The sequence below is a fragment of the Salvelinus namaycush genome, chromosome 37 (genome assembly GCF_016432855.1).
Source record: "Salvelinus namaycush isolate Seneca chromosome 37, SaNama_1.0, whole genome shotgun sequence".
NCBI lineage: Eukaryota > Metazoa > Chordata > Actinopteri > Salmoniformes > Salmonidae > Salvelinus > Salvelinus namaycush.
This window is the reverse complement of record NC_052343.1, coordinates 18,772,554-18,797,442: the sequence shown is the minus strand read 5'-3', so window position 1 is coordinate 18,797,442 and position 24,889 is coordinate 18,772,554. Positions and strand designations below refer to the sequence as shown.

The following is a 24,889-nucleotide window of genomic DNA, read 5'->3' as shown; positions in this document are numbered from 1 at the left end:
AACCTACCCAAATCAGAAACCGTGGATAGATGGCAGCATTCGTGCAAAAATGAAAGTGCAAACCACTGCATTTAACCATGGTAAGAATACAAACAGTGTAGTTATTCCCTCCATAAGGCAATCAAACAGGTAAAACGTCAGTACAGAGACAAAGGGGAGTTGCAATTCAAAGGCTCAGACACAATACATATGTGGCAGGGACAACAGACAATCACGGACTACAAAGGGAAAACCAGCCACGTCGCGGACATCGACGTCTTGCTTCCGGACAAGCTTAACACCTTCTTCACCCGCTTTGAGGATAAAACAGTGCCACCTGTGTGGCCCGCTACCAAGGACTGTGGGCTCTCCTTCTCCGTGGCCGACGTGGGTAAGACATTTAAGCGTGTTAACCCTCGCAAGGCTGCCGGGGGTTAACATTCCGGCCCAGACGGAATCCCTAGCCTCGTCCTCAGAGCATGCGCAGACCAGCTGGCTGGAGTGTTTACTGACATATTCAAACAATCCCTATCCCAGTCTGCTGTCCCCACTTGCTTCAAGATGTCCACCATTGTTCCTGTACCCAAGAAAGCAAAGGAAAATTAACTAAATGACTATCGCCCCGTAGCATTTACTTCTGTCGTCATGAAGTGCTTTTTCGAGGCCAGTTAAGGATCATATCACCTCTACCTTACCTGACACCCTAGACCCACTTCAATTTGCTTACCGCCCCAATAGATCCACAGATGATGCAATCGCCATCGCACCGCCCTATCCCATCTGGACAAGAAGAATACCTATGTAAGAATGCTGTTCATTGACTATAGCTCAGCATTCAACACCATAGTACCCTCCAAGCTCATCATTAAGCTCGGGGCCCTGGGTCTGAACCCCGCCCTGTGCAACTGGGTCCTGGACTTGACGACGGACTACCCCCAGGTGGTGAAGGTAGGAAACAACACCTCCACTTCGCTGATCCTCAACACAGGGGCCCCACAAGGGTGCGTGCTCAGTCCCTTCCTGTACTCCCTGTTCACCGTGACTGCGTGGCCACGCACGCCTCCAACTCAATCATCAAGTTTGCAGACGACACAACAGTAGTAGGCCTGATTAACAACAATGACGAGACAGCCTACAGGGAGGAGGTGAGGGGCCTGGGAGAGTGGTGCCAGGAAAATAACCTCTCACTCAACGTCAACAAAACAATGGAGTTGATCGTGGACTTCAGGAAACAGCAGAGGGAGGGAGCACGCCCCTATCCACATCAACGGAACCGCAGAGGAGAGGTGGAAAGCTTCAAGTTCCTTAGCGTCCACATCACTGAGGATCTGAAATGGTCCACCCACACAGACAACGTGGTGAAGACAGCGCCTCTTCATCCTCAGGAGGCTGAAGAAATGTGTCTTTGCCCCTAAAACCCTCACAACCTTCTACAGATGCACAATTGAGAGCATCCTGAAGGGCTGTATCACCGCCTGGTACGGCAACTGCACCACATGCAACCGCAGGGCTCTCAAGAGGGTGGTGCGGTCTGCACAACGAATCACCTGGGGCAAACTACCAGCCCTCCAGGACACCTACAACACCTGATGTCACAGGAAGGCCTAAAAGATCATCAAGGACATCAACCACCCGAGCCAAAGCCTGTTCACCCCGCTATCATCCAGAAGGTGATGTCGGTACAGGTGCATCAAAGCTGGGACCGAGAGACTGAAAAACAGTTTCTATCTCAAGGCCATCAGACTGTTAAATAGCCATCACTAGCCGGCTTCCCCCCGGTCACGCAACCCTGCACCTTAGAAGCTGCTGCCCTATAAACATAGCCACTTCAATAATGTTTACATACTGCTTTACTCATCTCATATGTACAGTTGAAGTCTACATACACTTAGGTTGTAGTCATTAAAATTAGTTTTCAAACCACTCCACAAATGTATTTTTACAAACTATAGTTTTGGCAAGTCGGTTAGGACATCTACTTTGTGCATGACACAAATCATTTTTCCAACAATTGTTTACAGACAGATTATTTCACTTATAATTAATTGTATCACAATTCCAGTGGGTCAGAAGTTTACATACACTAAGTTGACTGTGCCTTTAAAAAACGTGGAAAATTCCAGAAAATCATTTGAGTGAATTGGAGGTGTACCTGTGGATGTATTTCAAGGCCTACCTTCAAACTCAGTGCCTCTTTGCTTGACATCATGGGAAAAATCAAAAGGAAAAACAATTGTAGACCTCCACAAGTCTGGTTCATCCTTGGGAGCAATTTCCAAACGCCTGAAGGTACCACGTTCATCTGTACAAACAATAGTATGCAAGTATAAACACCAGGGGACCACACAGCCGTCATACTGCTCAGGAAGAAGACGCGTTCTGTCTCCTAAAGATGAATGTACTTTGGTGCAAAAAGTGCAAATCAATCCCAGAACAACAGCAAAGGACCTTGTGAAGATGCTGGAGGAAACAGGTACAAAAGTATCTATATCCACAGTAAAACAAGTCCTATATCGACATAACATGAAAGGCCTCTCAGCAAGGAAGATGCCACTGCTCCAAAACCGCAATAAAAAAGCCAGACTACAGTTTGCAACTGCACATGAGGGCAAAGATCGTACTTTTTGGAGAAATGTCCTCTGGTCTGACGAAACTAAAATAAAACTGTTTGGCCATAATGACCATTGTTATGTTTGGAGGAAAAAGGGGGTGGCTTACAAACCGAAGAACACCATCCCAACCGTGAAGCACGGGGGTGGCAGCATCATGTTGTGGGGTGCTTTGCTGCAGGAGGGACTGATGCACTTCACAAAATAGATGGCATCATGAGGGAGGAAAATTATCTGGATATATTGAAGCAACATCTCAAGACATCAGTCAGGAAGTTAAAGCTTGGTCGCAAATGTGTCTTCCAAATGGACAATGACCCCAAGCATACTTCCAAAGTTGTGGCAAAATGGCTTAAGGACAACAAAGTCAAGGTAGGAGTGGCCATCACAAAGCCCTGACCTCAATCCTGTAGAAAATTTGTAGGCAGAACTGAAAAAGTGTGTGCGAGCAAGGAGGCCTACTAACCTGACTCCGGTACACCAGCTCTGTCAGGAGGAATGGGCCAAAATTCACCCAACTTATTGTGGGAAGCTTGTGGAAGGCTACCTGAAACGTTTGACCCAAGTTAAACAATTTAAAGGCAATGCTACCAAATACTAATTGAGTGTATGTCTGACCCACTGGGAATGTGATGAAAGAAATAAAAGCTGAAATAAATCATTCTCTCTACTATTATCCTGACATTTCACATTCTTAAAACCTTTTCTCAATAGGGGGGGCGCTGTTTTCACTTTGTAAAATATCGTTCCCAAATTAAACTGCCTTACTCAATTCTTGCTCGTACAATATGCATATTATTATTACTATTGGATAGAAAACACTCTCTAGTTTCTAAAACCGTTTGAATTATATCTGTGAGTAAAACAGAACTCATTTTGCAGCAAACTTCCTGTCAGCAAGTGAGAAATCTGAAATCGAGGGCTCTGTTCCAGGGTCAGTTTATTCATTTGCATGGAATCTATGGGTCTACATGCACTGCATACGCCTTCCACTAGATGTCAGTAGGCAGTGAGAGTTGGAATGGGGTGTCTAGCTAGATCTGAGGCCGAACAAGACGTCTTGGAACGGAGGGTCTGGTCTTTTCACCGTTTTGCTTGACGCAAGAGGTACCTCTGCATTGCGTTCAGAAAAGCTTTCGTTTTAGAAGTTAGATATATCCGGCTCTGATTTTATATGATATATGTGTTAAAAACATCATAAGGTAGTTATTTTAAACCGAGTTATATCAGTTTATATCAGTATATTGCGGTATTTCCTTTGTTATGCGTTATTGTGAGTTGGACACTTCCGTGCCGCATGGCCATCTTTGTTAGCTAAATCGACAGATGAAGACGACATTCTACAACCAAACAACGATTATTCTGGAAAAGGACACCTTGTACAAGATTCTGATGGAAGCTCATCAAATAGTAGGAACCATTTATGATATTATTTCGTATTTCTGTCGAAAATGTTTAGACTATATTCCGCCCAGATTTCGGGCGCTGTCTCGCTATAACGTAAGCTGTATGTCGTAATAAGGTTCTTTTTAAAAATCTAACACAGCAGTTGCATTAAGAACTAGTGTATCTTTCATTTGCTGCCCAACCTGTATTTTTTAGTAAAGTATATGATTAGTTATTTGATTAGATGATGTGAGTGTCAGAAATATATCCGGATTATTTTGTGCTGTTTGGCTAGTATTCACATTGTTCAACCACGAATTGTACCGCTAAATATGCACATTTTCGAACAAACCATATATGTATTGTGTAATATGATGTTATAGGACTGTCATCTGATGAAGTTTGAGAAGGTTAGTGAAAAAATTTATATCTTTTGCTGGTTTATTCGCTATCGCTAACGTGCTTTGAATGAATGCGGTTGTGTGGTAGGCTATTGTAGTAAGCTAATATAATGCTATATTGTGTTTTCGCTGTAAAACACTTAAAAAATCTGAAATATTGTCTGGATTCACAAGATGTTTGTCTTTCATTTGCTGTACACCATGTATTTTTCATAAATGTTTTATGATGAGTATTTAGATATTTCACGTTGGTCTCTGTAGTTATTCTAGCTGCTTTGGTTAGATTTGTGATGGTGGCTGCAATGTAAAACTATGATTTATACCTGAAATATGCACATTTTTCGAACAAAACATATGCTATACAATAAATATGTTATCAGACTGTCATCTGATGAAGTTGTTTCTTGGTTAGTGACTATTTATATCTTTATTTGGTCGAATTTGTGATAGCTACCTATGCAGTAAAAAAATGGTGAAAATATGCGGTTGGGTCTTTTGCTATCGTGGTTAGCTAATAGAAATACATATTGTGTTTTCCCTGTAAAACATTTTAAAAATCGGAAATGATGGCTGGATTCACAAGATGTGTATCTTTCATCTGGTGTCTTGGACTTGTGATTTCATGATATTTAGATGCTAGTATTTACTTGTGGCGCTATGCTAGGCTATGCTACTCAGCTTTTTTACTGATGAGGGTGCTCCCGGATCCGGGATGGTGACTCGTGAGAAGTTAAAATAAAGTGGTGATCCTAACTGACCTAAGACAGGGAATTATTACTAGGATTAAATGTCAGGAATTGTGAAAAACTGAGTTTAAATGTATTTGGCTAAGGTAAACATCCAACTTCAACTGTATATACAGTATTCTATTCTACTGTATTTTAGTCAATGCCACTCCGACATTGCTCAATCTAATATTTATATATTTCTTAATTCCATTCTTTTACTTTTAGATTTGTGTGTATTGTTAGATACTACTGCACTGTTAGAGCAAGGAACACAAGCATTTCACTACACCCGCAATAACATCTGCTAAATATGTGTACGTGATCAATAAAAGTTGATTTGATTTAAATGTGGTGCTCTTTAACATGGTGATGCATGTGACTGGTATATAGGTTGTGTGTGTGTGTGTGTGTGTGTGTGTGTGTGTGTGTGTGTGTGTGTGTGTGTGTGTGTGTGTGTGTGTGTGTGTGTGTGTGTGTGTGTGTGTGTGTGTGTGTGTGTGTGTGTGTGTGTGTGTGATGATGATGATGATGATGATTAAGTGTTTTCTGGGGCTCCAGAGGGATGCCCTCTGTGGTGACAAATCATTAACGTTTGATGCAGGTTATCATAAAAACGGGATTATCAAACATACATTATTGGGAGCATCTGCAAAACACAGCCTCTGACTGATTTACAGTGAGAGGAGGGGAGAGGAGAGAGGAGGTGTGTGTGTGTGTGCTGTTCGCAGAGCTATAATCCCATCTCTCTCTCTCATCGTTCTCCCGACCTGATCAACCCAGAAACCACTCATAAGATACTGTGTAGAACCTTTTTTAAACGTCAAAGATGGGAGTACAACTTCAAAGATGGGAGTACAAGGTCAAAGCTGGGAGTGCTGTACATGCTGCTCTGTTTACATGAACAACATATTGTATGTTACCATCTCTGTCCTGTGTTTGTTTTTGTAATGTCTTTTCACATTTACACAATGCTACAAACTATCCTGATCTGCCCTGAAGTGGACAATAGCAATAAAGCATTGATCTTTACAACAAGGATATAGCATAACAAGGGCGATATAGTTTAGTTTCACCAAAGATTCATAAGGTGTTCTTCGATTAGAATTCGAGAAGGCATACCTTTTTCACTGTTTCCCAGGGCTATGCTGATATTCCATTAAAAACCAAAGGAATGCCACAACAGGAAAGATCAATAAGAGAAAGTCAATGAGAAAGCTTTCAGTGACTGATGTACCCTTCATGGTTACTGCTGGTTTCACACTCACAATCACATACATACATAGGCACACAGACACATACTGACACGCACCAACACCGGCATGCACACAAAGAGACACGCACACACAGAGACACACACACACACACAATTCCCTTCCTCAATAACTATGAGGGGTTTGGAGGTTTAAACCCCCTACGTTATGCCAGAGCAGACAGAATTCTATGTTCATACTGCTATTAGTGCAGGGATAATAATAATCATGTCAACTGTACTAGAGAACATCTCACCAATACCCTTTTCTCTCTGCTGTAGCCAGCCAAGAGGAGCTGTACTGGGCTGGCCTGGTTACTCGTGATGGGGAAAAAACATATGGCAGTATTATTTTGGACAAAATTAAAAGTATCGATTTGTACAAAAATAAATATAAATATTTTTTGTTGCTAGGTAGTGTTACCTAGCGCTAGTTGGCTGTATTAGCTTGTACAAAACTTGTTTTTATTATGTATCTCTCTTGTATATTGAGCAATATATTTGGAACATCAAATCGCAACAATATCACAGTATCGAATCGCAATGCATATAAAATAGTGGTAATAGCAATACATATTGTATCAGCACCTAAGTATCATGATAATATCGTATCGTGAGGTCCCTGGCAACTACCAGCCATACTGGTTACACATCCATCATAGTGTTTAGAAAGGACTATGTGAAAATAAAATATCCACAGTAAAGTTTGGTTCGACAAGATAATAAGAAAAGGTGTCCAACAGTCCTAGTTGAGGCTAGTAGCATTGAGGACTGATATGCAACAATAGATGATAAAAACCTTACTGTATTCTACTGTCAGACCCAGGGATGCAGCTCATCTCAAAACGCTTCCTCGCTGCTCCACGCAAACACATGACAATGGTCTCTTACTTTTAGTTTTCAGCCCAAAACATCCAAAACAACTCCGTTTCAGACCTGAGCCGCTTTGCTGTTTGTTTTCAACCCTCTGCCCTTCTCAGGAACGTCCTTGTGTTATTTCCCCACTATAGTGAGACTGAGCAAGATGGAGAGGGGCTATGCGTGGTCTTTGCACTCCGGTTCCGACTGTGTGACGCACCACCACCAGCACCAGCAGCAGGATCAGGCTGTGGTAGTGCTGAAACATGTTAAATAAGAGAGTGAATAGCAATCACGGCTAAAACGCGAGCCTGCCCCCCATGGGGCAATGAGAAGTCAATGAAAACAAATGACTAGCGCTGCGTAGCTACAGCTCTCCATCTTACAGCAAATTTGGTCCGCCTAATGACGACCATATATGGTCAGAGGGAGGGAACAGTCTTTATTGAAATGAGATAAGTGAAAAGACAGGCTGAGTGTTCATGTCTCAACAAAGAGGAATCAGAGACAGACAATCACTCTGGAAAGAGATAGAAAGGAGAAACTACTCAGAGTCCATTTAGAGCCCATGCATTGTCACAGCGACTAGTTCCAAGACTGAGTCAGCCGCCCGCCTGCCGCCTCTCTGGAGGCCCCCAAGGCTAACACCCAGCCAGCCAATCCTTACTGGTGTTACTACAAGTCTAACACTCACCCAGACATTCCTTAGTGGTGTTACTACAAGTCTAACACTCACCCAGACACACCTTAGTGGTGTTACTACAAGTCTAACACTCACCCAGACACACCTTAGTGGTGTTACTACAAGTCTAACACTCACCCAGACATTCCTTAGTGGTGTTACTACCTTCTAACACTCACCCAGACATTCCTTAGTGGTGTTACTACAAGTCTAACACTCACCCAAACACACCTTAGTGGTGTTACTACAAGTCTAACACTCACCCAAACACACCTTAGTGGTGTTACTACAAGTCTAACACTCACCCAGACATTCCTTAGTGGTGTTACTACCTTCTAACACTCACCCAGACATTCCTTAGTGGTGTTACTACAAGTCTAACACTCACCCAGACACACCTTAGTGGTGTTACTACAAGTCTAACACTCACCCAGACATTCCTTAGTGGTGTTACTACCTTCTAACACTCACCCAGACATTCCTTAGTGGTGTTACTACAAGTCTAACACTCACCCAGACATTCCTTAGTGGTGTTACTACAAGTCTAACACTCACCCAGACATTCCTTAGTGGTGTTACTACAAGTCTAACACTCACCCAGACACACCTTAGTGGTGTTACTACAAGTCTAACACTCACCCAGACATTCCTTAGTGGTGTTACTACAAGTCTAACACTCACCCAGACACACCTTAGTGGTGTTACTACCTTCTAACACTCACCCAGACATTCCTTAGTGGTGTTACTACAAGTCTAACACTCACCCAGACACACCTTAGTGGTGTTACTACAAGTCTAACACTCACCCAGACATTCCTTAGTGGTGTTACTACAAGTCTAACACTCACCCAGACATTCCTTAGTGGTGTTACTACAAGTCTAACACTCACCCAAACACACCTTAGTGGTGTTACTACAAGTCTAACACTCACCCAGACATTCCTTAGTGGTGTTACTACCTTCTAACACTCACCCAGACATTCCTTAGTGGTGTTACTACAAGTCTAACACTCACCCAAACACACCTTAGTGGTGTTACTACAAGTCTAACACTCACCCAGACATTCCTTAGTGGTGTTACTACAAGTCTAACACTCACCCAAACACACCTTAGTGGTGTTACTACAAGTCTAACACTCACCCAGACATTCCTTAGTGGTGTTACTACAAGTCTAACACTCACCCAAACACACCTTAGTGGTGTTACTACAAGTCTAACACTCACCCAAACACACCTTAGTGGTGTTACTACAAGTCTAACACTCACCCAGACATTCCTTAGTGGTGTTACTACAAGTCTAACACTCACCCAGACATTCCTTAGTAGTGTTACTACAAGTCTAACACTCACCCAAACACACCTTAGTGGTGTTACTACAAGTCTAACACTCACCCAGACACACCTTAGTGGTGTTACTACAAGTCTAACACTCACCCAGACATTCCTTAGTGGTGTTACTACAAGTCTAACACTCACCCAGACACACCTTAGTGGTGTTACTACAAGTCTAACACTCACCCAAACACACCTTAGTGGTGTTACTACAAGTCTAACACTCACCCAGACATTCCTTAGTGGTGTTACTACAAGTCTAACACTCACCCAGACATTCCTTAGTGGTGTTACTACAAGTCTAACACTCACCCAAACACACCTTAGTGGTGTTACTACAAGTCTAACACTCACCCAGACATTCCTTAGTGGTGTTACTACAAGTCTAACACTCACCCAGACATTCTTTAGTGGTGTTACTACAAGTCTAACACTCACCCAGACACACCTTAGTGGTGTTACTACAAGTCTAACACTCACCCAGACACACCTTAGTGGTGTTACTACAAGTCTAACACTCAGCCAGACATTCCTTAGTGGTGTTACTACAAGTCTAACACTCACCCAGACATTCCTTAGTGGTACAAGTCTAACACTCACCCAGACATTCCTTAGTGGTGTTACTACAAGTCTAACACTCACCCAGACATTCCTTAGTGGTGTTACTACCTTCTAACACTCACCCAGACATTCCTTAGTGGTGTTACTACAAGTCTAACACTCACCCAGACACACCTTAGTGGTGTTACTACAAGTCTAACACTCACCCAGACATTCCTTAGTGGTACAAGTCTAACACTCACCCAGACATTCCTTAGTGATGTTACTACCTTCTAACACTCACCCAGACAATCCTTAGTGGTGTTACTACAAGTCTAACACTCACCCAGACATTCCTTAGTGGTATTACTACAAGTCTAACACTCACCCAGACATTCCTTAGTGGTGTTACTACCTTCTAACACTCACCCAGACATTCCTTAGTGGTGTTACTACAAGTCTAACACTCACCCAGACATTCCTTAGTGGTGTTACTACAAGTCTAACACTCACCCAGACACACCTTAGTGGTGTTACTACAAGTCTAACACTCACCCAGACATTCCTTAGTGGTACAAGTCTAACACTCACCCAGACATTCCTTAGTGGTGTTACTACAAGTCTAACACTCACCCAGACACACCTTAGTGGTGTTACTACCTTCTAACACTCACCCAGACATTCCTTAGTGGTGTTACTACAAGTCTAACACTCACCCAGACATTCCTTAGTGGTGTTACTACCTTCTAACACTCACCCAGACAATCCTTAGTGGTGTTACTACACGGCTAACACTCACCCAGCCAATCCCCAGTGGCCTAACTACAGTACAATCCAAGACTCCAAGATGTAAAATTTGGCAGCAACAAAAACGGAGACTTGTGACCCCTCAAAACGCCATCATGCAAATGATCCAAAATGACATCCATCCAGAATGGCTCCCTTTCATTCTCCCTGTCCAGTCTGCCTGCTGTGTCCTCTCTCTCTGCCCACTGCTACCGTCCTGGCCACACTGCCGGACAGGGGAGATGGGCACAACTTACAGCACGACCTGCTGCTGCTGCTGCAAAGGCTGCTGGGATGGGAACTGTGGAGGCCGGAGAGTCCTGGTTTAATACCCTGGTGTGTGTGTGTGCGCGTATGTGTGTTTGCCTGGAGGTCGAGCAATGGCGTCCTCTCCAGGAGAGGATTACAGTACTGGATGTTAGCTCCTCTCCTCAGCTGATTACTGGCTGCCAGTCGGTTATCACCCAATGAAACCCAGGCAGGCAGGCAGCATACCCTGTAGATCAGACTGACCTATAATCCCATTCAACAGAGTTGCGCTCTGACCACAATGATCCTCCTGAAACTGAACAAATTATGTCTGTGTCCCAAACGGCACCCTTATCCCCTATGTAGTGGACTACTTTTGACCAGGGCCCAAATGTTGTGTTCTATATAGGGAACAGGGTGCCATTTGGGACGCCTCCTATGTATGTTTTCTCCCTCCCCAAAGGGATTTCAGGGCATCAAATACGAGAGAGAAAGAGAGATAGAGAGACAGAGAGATAGAGAGACAGAGAGAGAGAGACAGACAAAGAGAGAGACACAGAGAGACAGAGAGACAGAGAGACAGACAGAGAGAGATACAGAGAGAGAGACAGAGAGACAGATAGAGACAGAGAGACAGGGATAATCTCTATCTATCTACCATTATTAGTGTGCATCACCAAATGGATCAAAGAGTTTTTCTGAAGCTGCGCCACCATAATGACGTAGCCTCTTCCAATGACCTGTTTTAGCTGTGCCTTTCTGTGGTAGTGGAGTGAGGGAGGGTGGTGGACAGGTGCAGGAGTATGGGACTCTGCATGGGACACTGATTTCCAGTAACTCCTCTGTGGGCCTGTTAAGCTGGGTGAGTGAGGACACACAGAGGGAGGAAACAGCAGTACTCTTACTGAATGAGCTGGTCTTTAAAAAGGAGTGTTGTGCCAACCAGCCCATCTCCCACACCCAGCCCCCAGTAAACCCCTGACCTGCACTGTCTGTCTCTCCCTCAACAACATCTGGGCTGTGTCCCAAATGACACCACAATTCACTACCTAGGGAAAGCAGTGCACTGTATAGGGAATAGGGTGCAATTTGGGACACATACATGCAGTGTTAACATTTGCAAACCAGAGGGAGACCTGAGACTGTCTCTCAACAGGATGGCATGGATTGATCTAATGTGACATTCAATAACATTGTAATTGTAAACCTATACAGACCTCTCACACAAACAGGGACAGCTGTCAACGTTCAGAACATTCTGGATGGAACAGAGAAGACAGGATGTCCCATAACACCACATTCACCACAGCCTGCACAACACACACACACAATACAAACACACAAACGCACACACCATACAAACACACAAACCATACAAACACACAAACGCACACACCATACAAACACACACACACACACACACCATACAAACACACACACACACACACACCTCTAATTGACCATGGTAGCAGGGCTGCTGCAGGCATGTGTGTTTATGCCATGTTTATATCATACTCCTGACTTGAAAGCTAAACAGATGTCACGCTGCCAACTATGTCTCCTATGAAGCAGCTAGCGCCACTGCCAAGCTACGTAGGCCGAGCCCAACAGAGAAAAGCATTAAGATGGTACTCTAGTCTATGCTACTACTTCTCCCTGAAGAGAAAATGTTATTGTAAGTATCTAACTAACTGTCTGTACATCGTTAAAATTTCAAAAACAGCATCTAGACACAAAACACTTCTGGAATTGATAAAGCAAACATCTATCTGTCTGCCAAACTGTCTGTCTGTTCACTGGGGTTTTCTAGGAGCAGCACACAGTCACACACACAGCAAAGCACAGCAGTCTCACGGCTGACTGAAAGTAATCAACAGCAGAGGCACACCCAATAAACATTTTTGGCAAGTTGAATAAATACATGCGTTTGCTGCTCATCTGTGACCAGACTTTACCACATGTGAATCAACTAATCCTTCAAACACCCAACGCTGCTATGGCAGTTGAATATATTGTAAACGCATTTAGGTTTACTCTCTAAAGGCATTGAAGAGAAATAAGTACAGTACAGTGCAGTACAGTGCAGTACAGTGTAGTGCAGGACAATTCAGTACAGTGCAGTACAATTCAGTACATTGCAGTACAGTACAGTGCAGTGCAGTGCAGTGCAGTGCAGGACAATTCAGTACAGTGCAGTACAATTCAGTACAGTGCAGTACAGTGCGGTACAGTACAGTGCAGTGCAGTACAATACAATGCAGTACAGTGCAGTATAGTACAGTACAGTACAATCCAGTACAGTGCAGTACAGTGCAGTGCAGTGCAGTGCAGGACAATTCAGTACAGTGCAGTACAATTCAGTACAGTGCAGTACAGTGCGGTACAGTACAGTACAGCGCAGTACAATGCAGTACAGTGCAGTACAGTACAGTACAATGCAGTACAGTGCAGTACAGTACAATGCAGTACAGTGCAGTACAGTACAATGCAGTACAGTGCAGTGCAGTACAGTACAATGCAGTACAGTACAGTACAGTACAGTACAGTACAGTACAATGCAGTACAGTGCAGTACACAATGCAAGCCTCTGTTTGTTCAGTGCTGAGGTCAGCTCTTCTCTTTTATAATGAGTTAATCATTTGAGTTCTATTTTCCAAGTTCTAACTTCCTAGTCTACTTCATGTTGAATACTTGTCAACCATTTTTGATCTCCATACACCAGGCCCTGTACAGAGCATATTGTGCCTTGTCAAGCTATTCATAACAGCACATTTTCATTGTAACTCCAGAGTATTGTTTTCTTCCAATGGTAGAAAATGTATTTTCATGCAGGCAGACCCCCTGCCTCCCCACCAACTTCTCTCTCGCACTCTTTGATTCTCTCTGAATCTATGTCGGATTCTCTCTCTCTCGCACTCTTTCTCCTTCCGTCTCACACGCACACACACACACACACACACACACACACACACACACACACACACACACACACACACACACACACACACACACACACACACACACACACACACACACACACATTTCTTTCTGGTTCTGCTAAGTATGCATTTTTCATTCCATTGAGCAAGCTGCATTTGAAATCAAAGGGAACACGGGGCAGCTGTCTAGCTCCATAGAAAGTGAGGAGGTAATGAAAAAGCAGTGGTGAGTCAGAGGATGGTTTAATAATCCCTGCTGCCCAAAATAACATCTCAAGGATGGGGCAGGAAAGAGAGAGGCTGGGGGTAGCTGGGGAGAGAGACGGGCTGGATGTAGGGATGGGCCTGAGGATGGATGTGGGGTATGGCAGAGAGGGTGGTGATGGGGCTGAAGGATGGGGCTGGGGCTGTGGTAGGGAGAGAGGCTGGGGCATGATGTAGGGATGGGGCATGGAAGGGAAGCTGGAGCTGGAGCTGAGGCTGGAGGTAGGGCTGAAGCTAGGATTTAGGGATGGGGCTGAAGCTAGAATGTAGCGCTGGGGCTGAGGCTGGAGTATAGGGGTGGGGTACCGGGCTGGGGCTGTGGCTGTGGCTGGGGCTAGGGTATAAGACTGGAGCTGGGGTTGGGGCTTGAGTTTAGGGCTAGGACTGGGGTATAGGTGCTGGGGCTTCATTTCACAGGGGCTGCATTGCACACATACAACACCTACCCCTACTACCAACCCCTGTGGGTCTCATTATCAGACAAGGCTGCAGCCAGGCAACACAACAGGACAAACAGCCAACCTCTGTCTATGTCCCACCCACTCCACTGACATCCCGATAGAGGAGGGGGAGAACATCTTTCTATACGGGTGAATGGTATGCCATTATTCATCTTTTAATCATCATTGATAAACGATGATGATGACCGTTCAAAACAAGCAGCAGGTTCAAGCATGGGCTGCCAGCTTCCCACGCATACATTCTCTCTCACTAGCCTCTTTCACAACATGCATTTCAATAGAGGTACTACATACAGTACAGTAACCAGGTTACGAATCCTGAGGTATTAGCCAATCCGGTCTACTTCCACAGCAAACCCGTCCATCAAGCCAATGGGAAGCTTCCACAAGGTCATGTGACTCATCTTCTTATACACTCACCAATGGCAGCTCAGCAAGTACCAAGGTCCCTGGCTTCCAACAAAGCACCCAGGCAACAGTCACACACACACAACACAGCATTCACACCCTGTTTAGCAACGCACACTTAACGTACAGCTTGAAGGTTCCATAAATAAATCATCGGTTTCTTTATTTACCAGGTCCTCTAGTGCCCTTTGAAGAGCACACTCAGAATACCACTACTGAAAATAAATGAATAAAATGTCACCACTGTATCTAGTCCATATTCCAGTGGAGAACAGGCAGTCCAGGAGAACCATCAACTATGAAAACCAGGAAAATCAACTAGTATTAGAACCAGGAGAACCAACTAGTATGAGAACCAGCTGAATCAATTGGTATAAGAACCAAGAGAACCAGCTAGTATGAGAACCAGTCGAATCAATTTGAAAGAGAACCAGGAGAATCAGCTAGTATGAGAACCAAGAGAAGAAACTAGTATTAGAACCAGGAGAACCAGCTAGTATGAGAACCAGCTGAATCAATTGGTATAAGAACCAAGAGAACCAGCTAGTATGAGAACCAGTCGAATCAATTTGAAAGAGAACCAGGAGAATCAGCTAGTATGAGAACCAAGAGAAGAAACTAGTATTAGAACCAGGAGAATCAACTAGTATGAGAACCAAGAGAAGAAACTAGTATTAGAACCAGGAGAATCAGCTAGTATGAGAACCAAGAGAAGAAACTAGTATTAGAACCAGGAGAATCAACTAGTATGAGAACCAAGAGAAGAAACTAGTATTAGAACCAGGAGAATCAGCTAGTATGAGAACCAAGAGAAGAAACTAGTATTAGAACCAGGAGAATCAGCTAGTATGAGAACCAAGAGAAGAAACTAGTATTAGAACCAGGAGAATCAACTAGTATGAGAACCAGGAGAATCAATTGGTATAAGAACCAAGAAAATCAACTAGTATTAGAACCAGGAGAAGAAACTAGTATTAGAACCAGGAGAACCAGCTAGTATGAAAACCAGAAGAATAAATTGGTATGAGTACCAGGAGAACAAGCTAGTATGAGAACTAGAGGTCGACCGACTATGATTTTTCAACGCCGATACCGATTATTGGAGGACCAAAAGAAGCCGATACCGATTAATCGGCCGATTATTATTTTTTGTTGTTGTAATAATGACAATTACAACAATACTGAATGAACACTTATTTTTACTTAATATAATACATCAATAAAAATCAATTTAGCCTCAAATAAATAATAAAACATGTTCAATTTGGTTTAAATAATGCAAAAACAAAGTGTTGGAGAAGAAAGTAAAAGTGCAATATGTGCCATGTAAAAAAGCTAACGTTTAAGTTCCTTGCTCAGAACATGAGAACATATGAAAGCTGGTGGTTCCTTCTAACATGAGACTTCAATATTCCAAGGTAAGAGGTTTTAGGTTGTAGTTAATATAGTATTTATAGGACTATTTCTCTCTATACCATTTGTATTCCATATACCTTTGACTATTGGATGTTCTTATAGGCACTTTAGTATTGCCAGTGTAACAGTATAGCTTCCGTCCCTCTCCTCGCTCCTACCTGGGCTCGAACGAGGAACACATCGACAACAGCCACCCTCGAAGCAGCGTTACCCATGCAGAGCAAGGGGAACAACTACTCCAAGTCTCAGAGCAACGTTTGAAACGCTATTAGCGCGCACCCCGCTAACTAGCTAGTCATTTCACATCAGTTACACCAGCCTAATCTCGGGAGTTGATAGGCTTGAAGTCATAAACAGCTCAATGCTTGAAGCACAGTGAAGAGCTGCTGGCAAAACGCACTAAAGTGCTGTTTGAATGAATGCTTAAGAGTCTGCTGCTGCCTACCATCGCTCAGTCAGACTGCTCTATCAAATATCAAGTCATAGACTTAATTATAACATAATAACACACAGAAATACGAGCCTTTGGTCATTAATATGGTCGAATCCGGAAACTATCATTTAGAAAACAAAACGTTTATTATTATCGCATATACCCTGACTCTGCATGCAATGAACGCAAGAGAAGTGACACAAGTTCACCTGGTTAAAATTGCCTGCTAACGTGGATTTCTTTAAGCTAAATATGCTGGTTTAAAAATATATACTTCTGTGTATTGATTTTAAGAAAGGCATTGATGTTTATGGTTAGGTACACGTTGAAGTAAAAGGTACACCTTTTTCCGCGAATGCGCACCGCATCGATTATATGCAACGCAGGACACGCTAGATAAACTAGTAATATCGTCAACCATGTGTAGTTAACTAGTGATTATGATTGATTGATTGATTGTTTTTATAAGATAAGTTTAATGCTAGCTAGCAACTTACCTTGGCTTCTTACTGCATTCGCGTAACAGGCAGGCACCTCGTGGAGTGCAATGAGAGGCAGGTGGTTAGAGCGCTGGACTAGTTAACTGTAAGGTTGCAAGATTGAATCCCTGAGCTGACAAGGTAAAAATTTGTCGTTCTGCCCCTGAACAAGGCAGTTAACCCACCATTTCCTAGGCCGTAATTGAAAATAAGAATGTGTTCTTAACTGACTTGCCTAGTTAAATAAAGGTGTAATAAATTAATTAATAAAGAAATCGGCCAAATCGGTGTCTAAAAATACCGATTTCCGATTGTTATGAAAACTTAAAATCTTCCCTAATTAATCGGCCATTCCGATTAATCGGTCGACCTCTAATGAGAACCAGCCAAATTAATTGGTAAGAGAACCAGAAACAGCTAGTATAAGAACCAGGAGAATCAACTAGTTTGAGAACCAGGAAATCAACTAGTATTAGAACCAGGAAATCAACTAGTATTAGAACCAGGAGAATCAGGTAGTATGAGAACCAGGAGAATCAACTAGTTTGAGAACCAGGAAATCAACTAGTATTAGAACCAGGAGAATCAGGTAGTATGAGAACCAGGAGAATCAACTAGTATGAGAACCAGGAGAATCAACTAGTATTAGAACCAGGAAATCAACTAGTATGAGAACCAGGAGAATCAGGTAGTATGAGAACCAGGAGAATCAGGTCGTATGAGAACCAGGAGAACCAGCTAGAATGAGAAGCAGCCCTACAAGGTGATTGGTGACTAACTAGTACTGTGTAGTCAGTAGAGATTAAAACACACTAATGCTTCAATGGATTTTTCCAATTTTGGAAAATCATGAACTAAAATAAGGAAATGTTTGTCCTGATTGGTACCGATTGGTTTGGTTTGTCAGGATAAAGTATAGGGCCAGTTACCTCCAAGCTGCCTCACACTTACCTCATTACCATGAGATACACTACAGTATGTTACAAACCCTATCTCTCTGGCTCTGGGACAGGAACCTTCTCGAAACTTGTGATCTGATGAGCCCTCTAGAACCTCGAACCTTATGTGATCTGATCTGATGAGCTCTCTCGAACCTTATGTGATCTGATCTGATGAGCTCTCTCGAACCTTATGTGATCTGATGAGCTCTCTCGAACAGTATGAGATCTGATATATGAGCCTTCTAGAACCTTCTAGAACATAAGCTCTTCAGTATGGCAAAGACCTTTAGTAAGCAAACCACGCTCATGTAGGTGCCCATATTCTGAAGGAGACTGTGTGAGTAGAAACTAGCAACTCATATTGAGGAAAAATACACAGCAATTATGCAACAAAGCAAAAACATATGAGGAAAACATGGAAGAGCCCATTTCATTTCAGCGTTTTCAATTTAAATGTAGCCTTGTTCCACACCGGTAAGCATTGGATATTGCCTCTGCCCTCTGCCTCGGGCACAGTTCAAGATAACCACTACAGGATCTATTTTTAACAGCCATCAATAATAAAAAATGTATTCTAGTAAGAGTGACTGGGGTGTGTGTGTTCCATGCTTTTCCAAAGGTGTATTGGAGGACAGTGTATTGTCCGGTCCTCCACTTGCCAGTTCAGACCACTTCTTTTCAGATTTTAGAGACTCCTTCATCAACAAGGCATGTTCAAGTATCTCTCCAAAAGCTGTTTCTTCCTGTCACACTGTAGGCATTACCATGGTCTGACTGTATATTGCATGTCACAAATACAGAGGTAGTTGTATAGTGCTGGAGGCCAATGAAAGGAAGGTTAAGTGGGTGTCCCAAATGGCACTAAACTCCCTATATAGTGCACTACTGTTGACCAAAGCCCTATGCCCCCTTGTTCCAAAAGTAGTGCACTATAAAGGGAATAGGGTGCCATTTGGGATGTAGCCAGGGTGTAGGAGGAGGGGGTGTGGATGGGGTGGGGCTGCCATTCAGGAGAGGGGGAGGGAAGGTGGGGAGTTCCATCCACAGATATCCTATAAATCACTTCTGAATGTAAGTGTGGTATATTATATATGAGTTTTACATGTTATTCTGTGTGTAGTTCCAGCCCTGTCACAGCTCCAGTGGTGGGCGGTTGGGCTGCCGTGGAAGTTTCTCCTGGAAGGCCACCAAGATGGCCCCTGCTGTATGGCCCCAGGGCAGGCAGCCATGCATACATAAGGCCCATCCCGACCCTCACACTCACTCTCTGTCTGTCTGAGAGATGGTAGCTCCCACATGCTACAGATGGATATCACTCGTGGAAACATCGAACAACCTCAGCTGAGTACATATTTCGCCCGGTGCCAGAAAGCAAACAAATACACTGATATGGCAGAGGCTGGGGTTTGGAAGAGACATGTATTCGTCAAGTCCTTGTCTGTGGGCCTACATCTACTGCAGCAATGACTTGGGTTCCTCATGAGATCCAACTGCTATAATCTAATAAAGGTGAGGGACCTCCAGTCCACATTGACTCCTGTGTCCAGCAGTCCATAAGCCTGTTCCCAGCACTGTTTGTGCTGTCTTGCCAAATCCTATGACAATGACTATAGTAGTTGGCAAAACAGCATCAACTGATCTGGGAACAGGCCAGCAGTCCACTGCCTGAATCAGTGAATCCTCCCTGCCTTTCCAAAGGCCTTCCTGTGTCCCACACTACAGAGTACACGGCAATGACCTGTACAGGACATGTTAATGGTAATTGTTTGGGACGGGGCCTCTGATACATCTGATCTTAAAAGCCCTGGAAGAGAGAGGCTGGCGTTTAGAAATCGTTTCATCTTTGACAACAGTTATCTTCAAATTCCAAAATGCCCTTGAAATCTAGTTCCACTATAGCCACATAGAACAGTGGAGTGGTCTAGTGGAAGTCAGTTGAGTGTACAGTAGGTGACAAGAAGAATTTTTTTTTTTTTACTGACAAACTGTGCAGAGCACTTCCCCATAAAGCAGAGGGGGGGGGGGGGGGGGTGAATAAATGGGGAGCTGGCCTGCATGGTAAAAAAAATCATCTTCAAAGTCTGCTTCCTTCCTTCCTCTCTCACCACCACCACCGGAGATCAAATCAACTGCTATCCTAAAACCTAATGAACTAGTAAACACACTGAATTAAATTCATATTATATGCAGCTTCATTAATGCTGGGCAGGCAGCAGTCTCCAGAAATAACAGAGAGGGGAGGGGAGGGGGGTGTTGCTCCCTCCATGTTAACTCAGCATAAACCTGCCAGGAAGAGGATCTTTTGATTACTTCTCAGCAGCCCCCCTCACCCTCTTCTCCGACACCCAGGCACTTTGTATCCTCTCATAGACCAGTTTATTCGCAACACAAATGGAGAATGGAGTCTTAATGTACACGTGCGGGGGAGACAGAGACTGAGACAGAGAGCCTACCACAGTGCATCATAGCGCAATGATTGCAAAATATGGCAATAATTAGTCTCATTGAGCCTCCAAATCAATATCGTAGAAGAGGATTGGAGTGGGGCTAGGAGTTTTATTTTACCAGGGAAGATATATTCTGACCTAGGTCTCTTTTTCAATGTGCCCTGCACAATACAACATAACTATACACAAAATATACACTAAAATACAAAAACACAGACATGGGAAGCATGTGTAAAACATCACAAATCACCCAGAAAAACAGTTACATTACTCCACAAATAAGTCCCCATTCAGTACTAACGTGCCCAAATGTCACCAGAACATTAAGGTGAAATGTATTTAGAATTTTGATCCATAAATACGGTGCTTTAAAACTAGATGCAGATGTAGCTCACTGGATGGAAGCAGATGTAGCTCACTGGATGGATGGAAGCAGATGTAGCTCACTGGATGGATGGAAGCAGATGTAGCTCACTGGATGGATGGAAGCAGATGTAGCTCACTGGATGGATGGAAGCAGATGTAGCTCACTGGATGGATGGAAGCAGATGTAGCTCACTGGATGGATGGAAGCAGATGTAGCTCACTGGATGGAAGCAGATGTAGCTCACTGGATGGAAACAGATGTAGCTCACTGGATGGATGGAAGCAGATGTAGCTCACTGGATGGAAGCAGATGTAGCTCACTGGATGGATGGAAGCAGATGTAGCTCACTGGATGGATGGAAGCAGATGTAGCTCACTGGATGGATGGAAGCAGATGTAGCTCACTGGATGGATGGAAGCAGATGTAGCTCACTGGATGGATGGAAGCAGATGTAGCTCACTGGATGGAAGCAGATGTAGCTCACTGGATGGAAACAGATGTAGCTCACTGGATGGATGGAAGCAGATGTAGCTCACTGGATGGAAGCAGATGTAGCTCACTGGATGGATGGAAGCAGATGTAGCTCACTGGATGGATGGAAGCAGATGTAGCTCACTGGATGGAAGCAGATGTAGCTCACTGGATGGATGGAAGCAGATGTAGCTCACTGGATGGAGATGTTTAGATGAAGAGTTATTGATTGTTTCTTTATCACGTTGGTTCTCATGTATTTCTGGGTAATTGAATAAATCTGAGCATGAAATGGAAATTAAATTGGGTCAAAGCCAGAGAATTGTGGGTATTCAACAGCCAACAAAAAATATGATATTGCGCCATTAGGTCCATTGTGAATTTATTCAGTGATTTTAAAAAGGGAGCAGTGTTTAGTGTAACACACACACTCACATACAGCCACGCATACAGCCACATACACACACACATACAGCCACATATACAGCCACACACACACATACAGCCACGCATATAGCCACACATACAGCCACATATACAGCCACACACACACACACATACAGCCACGCATACAGCCACACATACAGCCACATACACACACACATACAGCCACATATACAGCCACACACACATACAGCCACGCATACAGCCACATACACACACCCATACAGCCACATATACAGCCACACACACACACACACATACAGCCACGCATATAGCCACACATACAGTCACACATACAGCCACACACACACACACACACACACACACACACACACACACACACACACACACACACACACACACACACACACACACACACACACACACACACACACACACACACAGACAGACACACACAGACACACACACACACACACACAGTAAGTGTTGATTCTATTTCATGTGAGCTAGCAAGGCTTGATGTGGTGATAACTTTCCACTTGGTAGGGGCTAATGTGTGTCAGATGTGTCATGAGTGTGTGTATGTGTGTGTTTGCAGGCGTGAGTGTGCGATAATTACGCGTGAAAAAATATGTAGTTAGAACAAAATAATAATTATAATTTGGTAGGTGCTTATATATTTTGTCCTGTTTCATTATTTAAATTTTTTTTGCATATCCTACTCCCCCTGAGACAAGGGGTTGAGTGCCTTGCTCAAGGGCACATCGGCAGATTTTTCACCTTGTCGGGATTCAAATTAGCGACCTCTTGGTTAATGGCCCAACGTTCTAACTGATAGGCTACCAGCCACCCTAAATTAACTACATATATTATAAATGCCTTATGACATTGACAATCAACGTCACGTCAACACATGTTAGTACTGTAAGTACACCACATCCATACATGCAGTGTTTGCAATTTCTCTCTCTATTGAAGAAAAAGAACAGGATGAAATCAGACATCTGGTTCACAGCTGAAAGAGAAGCTTTTCAAAGAAGAAACGCCCCTTTGGGACAGGTTTCGAATTCATGAACACACACAACTTAGAGATGCCCCTCTCATACACACACACAAATGCACACACCACTTTGAATGCCACTCAGCCACCCTCTTTTCATGACAATCCCATCAGCCGGAAGAGACAGAGTTTTGGACCTCAGGCAGTGGAGGAGATGGATGTACATACAGCACACATCCACTAAAGAAGGTCTGAAAAGCCCCCGTGCTGGGCTTTACTGAAACGTTACTATTCCTGGCCATAATAAAGCTGATGCACACACATACACACACACACACACACACACACGGTCCTTTTGAGAGAATCAGTGTCGCTGTGTGAGCATGAAAGAACCCAGATGTCCCTGTCACATTCGGAGACTGTCCTCTGTTGTCTATCTCTTGTTGTGCTCCCTGTTCGCGCCACGACCCCTCTGTGAGCTTCGCTTTCCTCCAGGAGAATGGCAGTTTCTAGGTGTAGCAGCACTATAGGTATTTTTGTTTGTGTGATGTGTGGTGTGCATTCCTGACATGACATCATATGTAGCCTACCCAGGCACTGCTATCCTGTGACCAACTACAAATGACAATTTACCCACTTGTTGCTTTAAAACCCTTGTTGTTGTGCTTATGGGAGTCTCTCCACCTCTCTCTCTCCACCTCTCTCTCTCCACCTCTCTCTCTCCACCTCTCTCTCTCCACCTCTCTCTCTCCACCTCTCTCTCTCCACCTCTCTCTCTCTCCACCTCTCTCTCTCCACCTCTCTCTCTCTCCACCTCTCTCTCTCCACCTCTCTCTCTCCACCTCTCTCTCCATCTACAGTGCATTTGGAAAGTATTCAGACCCCTTCCCCTTTTCCACATTTTGTTACGTGACAGCCTTATTCTAAAATTGATTAAATAAAAACATTTCCTCATCAATCTACACACAATAACCCATCATAACAAAGTGAAAACAGGTTTTTAGAAATGTTTGCTATTTCATTCAAAATAAAAAACAGAAATATCTTATTTACATAAGTATTCAGACCATTTGCTATAAGACTCAAAATTGAGCTCAGGTGCATCCTGTTTCCATTGATCATCCTTGAGATGTTTCTACAACTTGATTGGAGTCCATCTGTGGTAAATTCAATAGACTGGACATGATTTGGAAAGGCACACACCTGTCTATATAAAGTCCCACAGTTGACAGTGCATGTCAGAGCAAAAACCAAGCCACGAGGTCGAAGGAATTGTCCGTAGATCTCAGAGACAGGCTTGTGTCGAGGCACAGATATGGGGAAGGGTACCAAAAAATGTCTGCAGCATTAAAGGTCCCCAAGAACACAGTGGCTTCCATCATTCTTAAATGGAAGAAGTTTGGAACCACCAAGACTCTTCCTAGAGCTGGCCGCCTGGCCAAACTGAGCAATAGGGGGAGAAGGGCCTTGGTCAGGGAGGTGACCAAGAACCCGATGGTCACTCTGACAGAGCTCCAGAGTTCCTCTGTGAAGATGGGAGAACCTTCCAGAAGGACAACCATCTCTGCAGCCCTCCACCAATCTGGCTTTTATGGTAGAGTGGCCAGACGGAAGTCACTCCTCAGTAAAAGGCACATGACAGCCCGCTTGGAGTTTGCCAAAAGGCACCTAAAGGACACTCAGAACATTAAAAACAAGATTCCCTTGTCTGATAAAACCAAGATTGAAGTCTTTGGCCTGAATGCCTAGCGTCACGTCTGTAGGAAACCTGGCACCATCCCTACGGTGAAGCATGGTGCTGGCACCATCCCTACGGTGAAGCATGGTGCTGGCAGCATCATGGTGTGGGGATGGTTTTCAGCGGCAAGGACAGGATAAAGGGAAAGATGAACGGAGCAAAGTACAGAGAGATCCTTGATGAAAACCTCCAGAGCACTCAGGACCTCAAACTGGGGCGAAGGTTCACCTTCCAACAGGACAATGACCCTAATCACACAGCCAAGACAACGCAGGAGTGTCTTTCGGGACAAGTTTCTGAATTTCCTTGAGTGGCCCAGC

The 24,889-nt window shown here is 43.8% G+C and overlaps 1 protein-coding gene across 19 annotated transcripts in view; it reads right to left on the bottom strand.

Annotated features, from left to right (window-relative positions):
* rims2a (regulating synaptic membrane exocytosis 2a) overlaps positions 1–24,889 on the bottom strand; it is a 227,380-nt gene that overhangs the window by 123,647 nt on the left and 78,844 nt on the right. For 11 of the 19 annotated variants that reach the window (XM_038976295.1, XM_038976293.1, XM_038976291.1 and 8 more), the window contains one exon: positions 7,791–7,795. The exons of the other annotated variants lie outside the window; for them this stretch is intronic. In XM_038976295.1, coding sequence (XP_038832223.1) covers positions 7,791–7,795 — 5 coding nt within the window. The remainder of the gene's footprint in view (positions 1–7,790; positions 7,796–24,889) is intronic. 19 annotated transcript variants of the gene reach the window in all.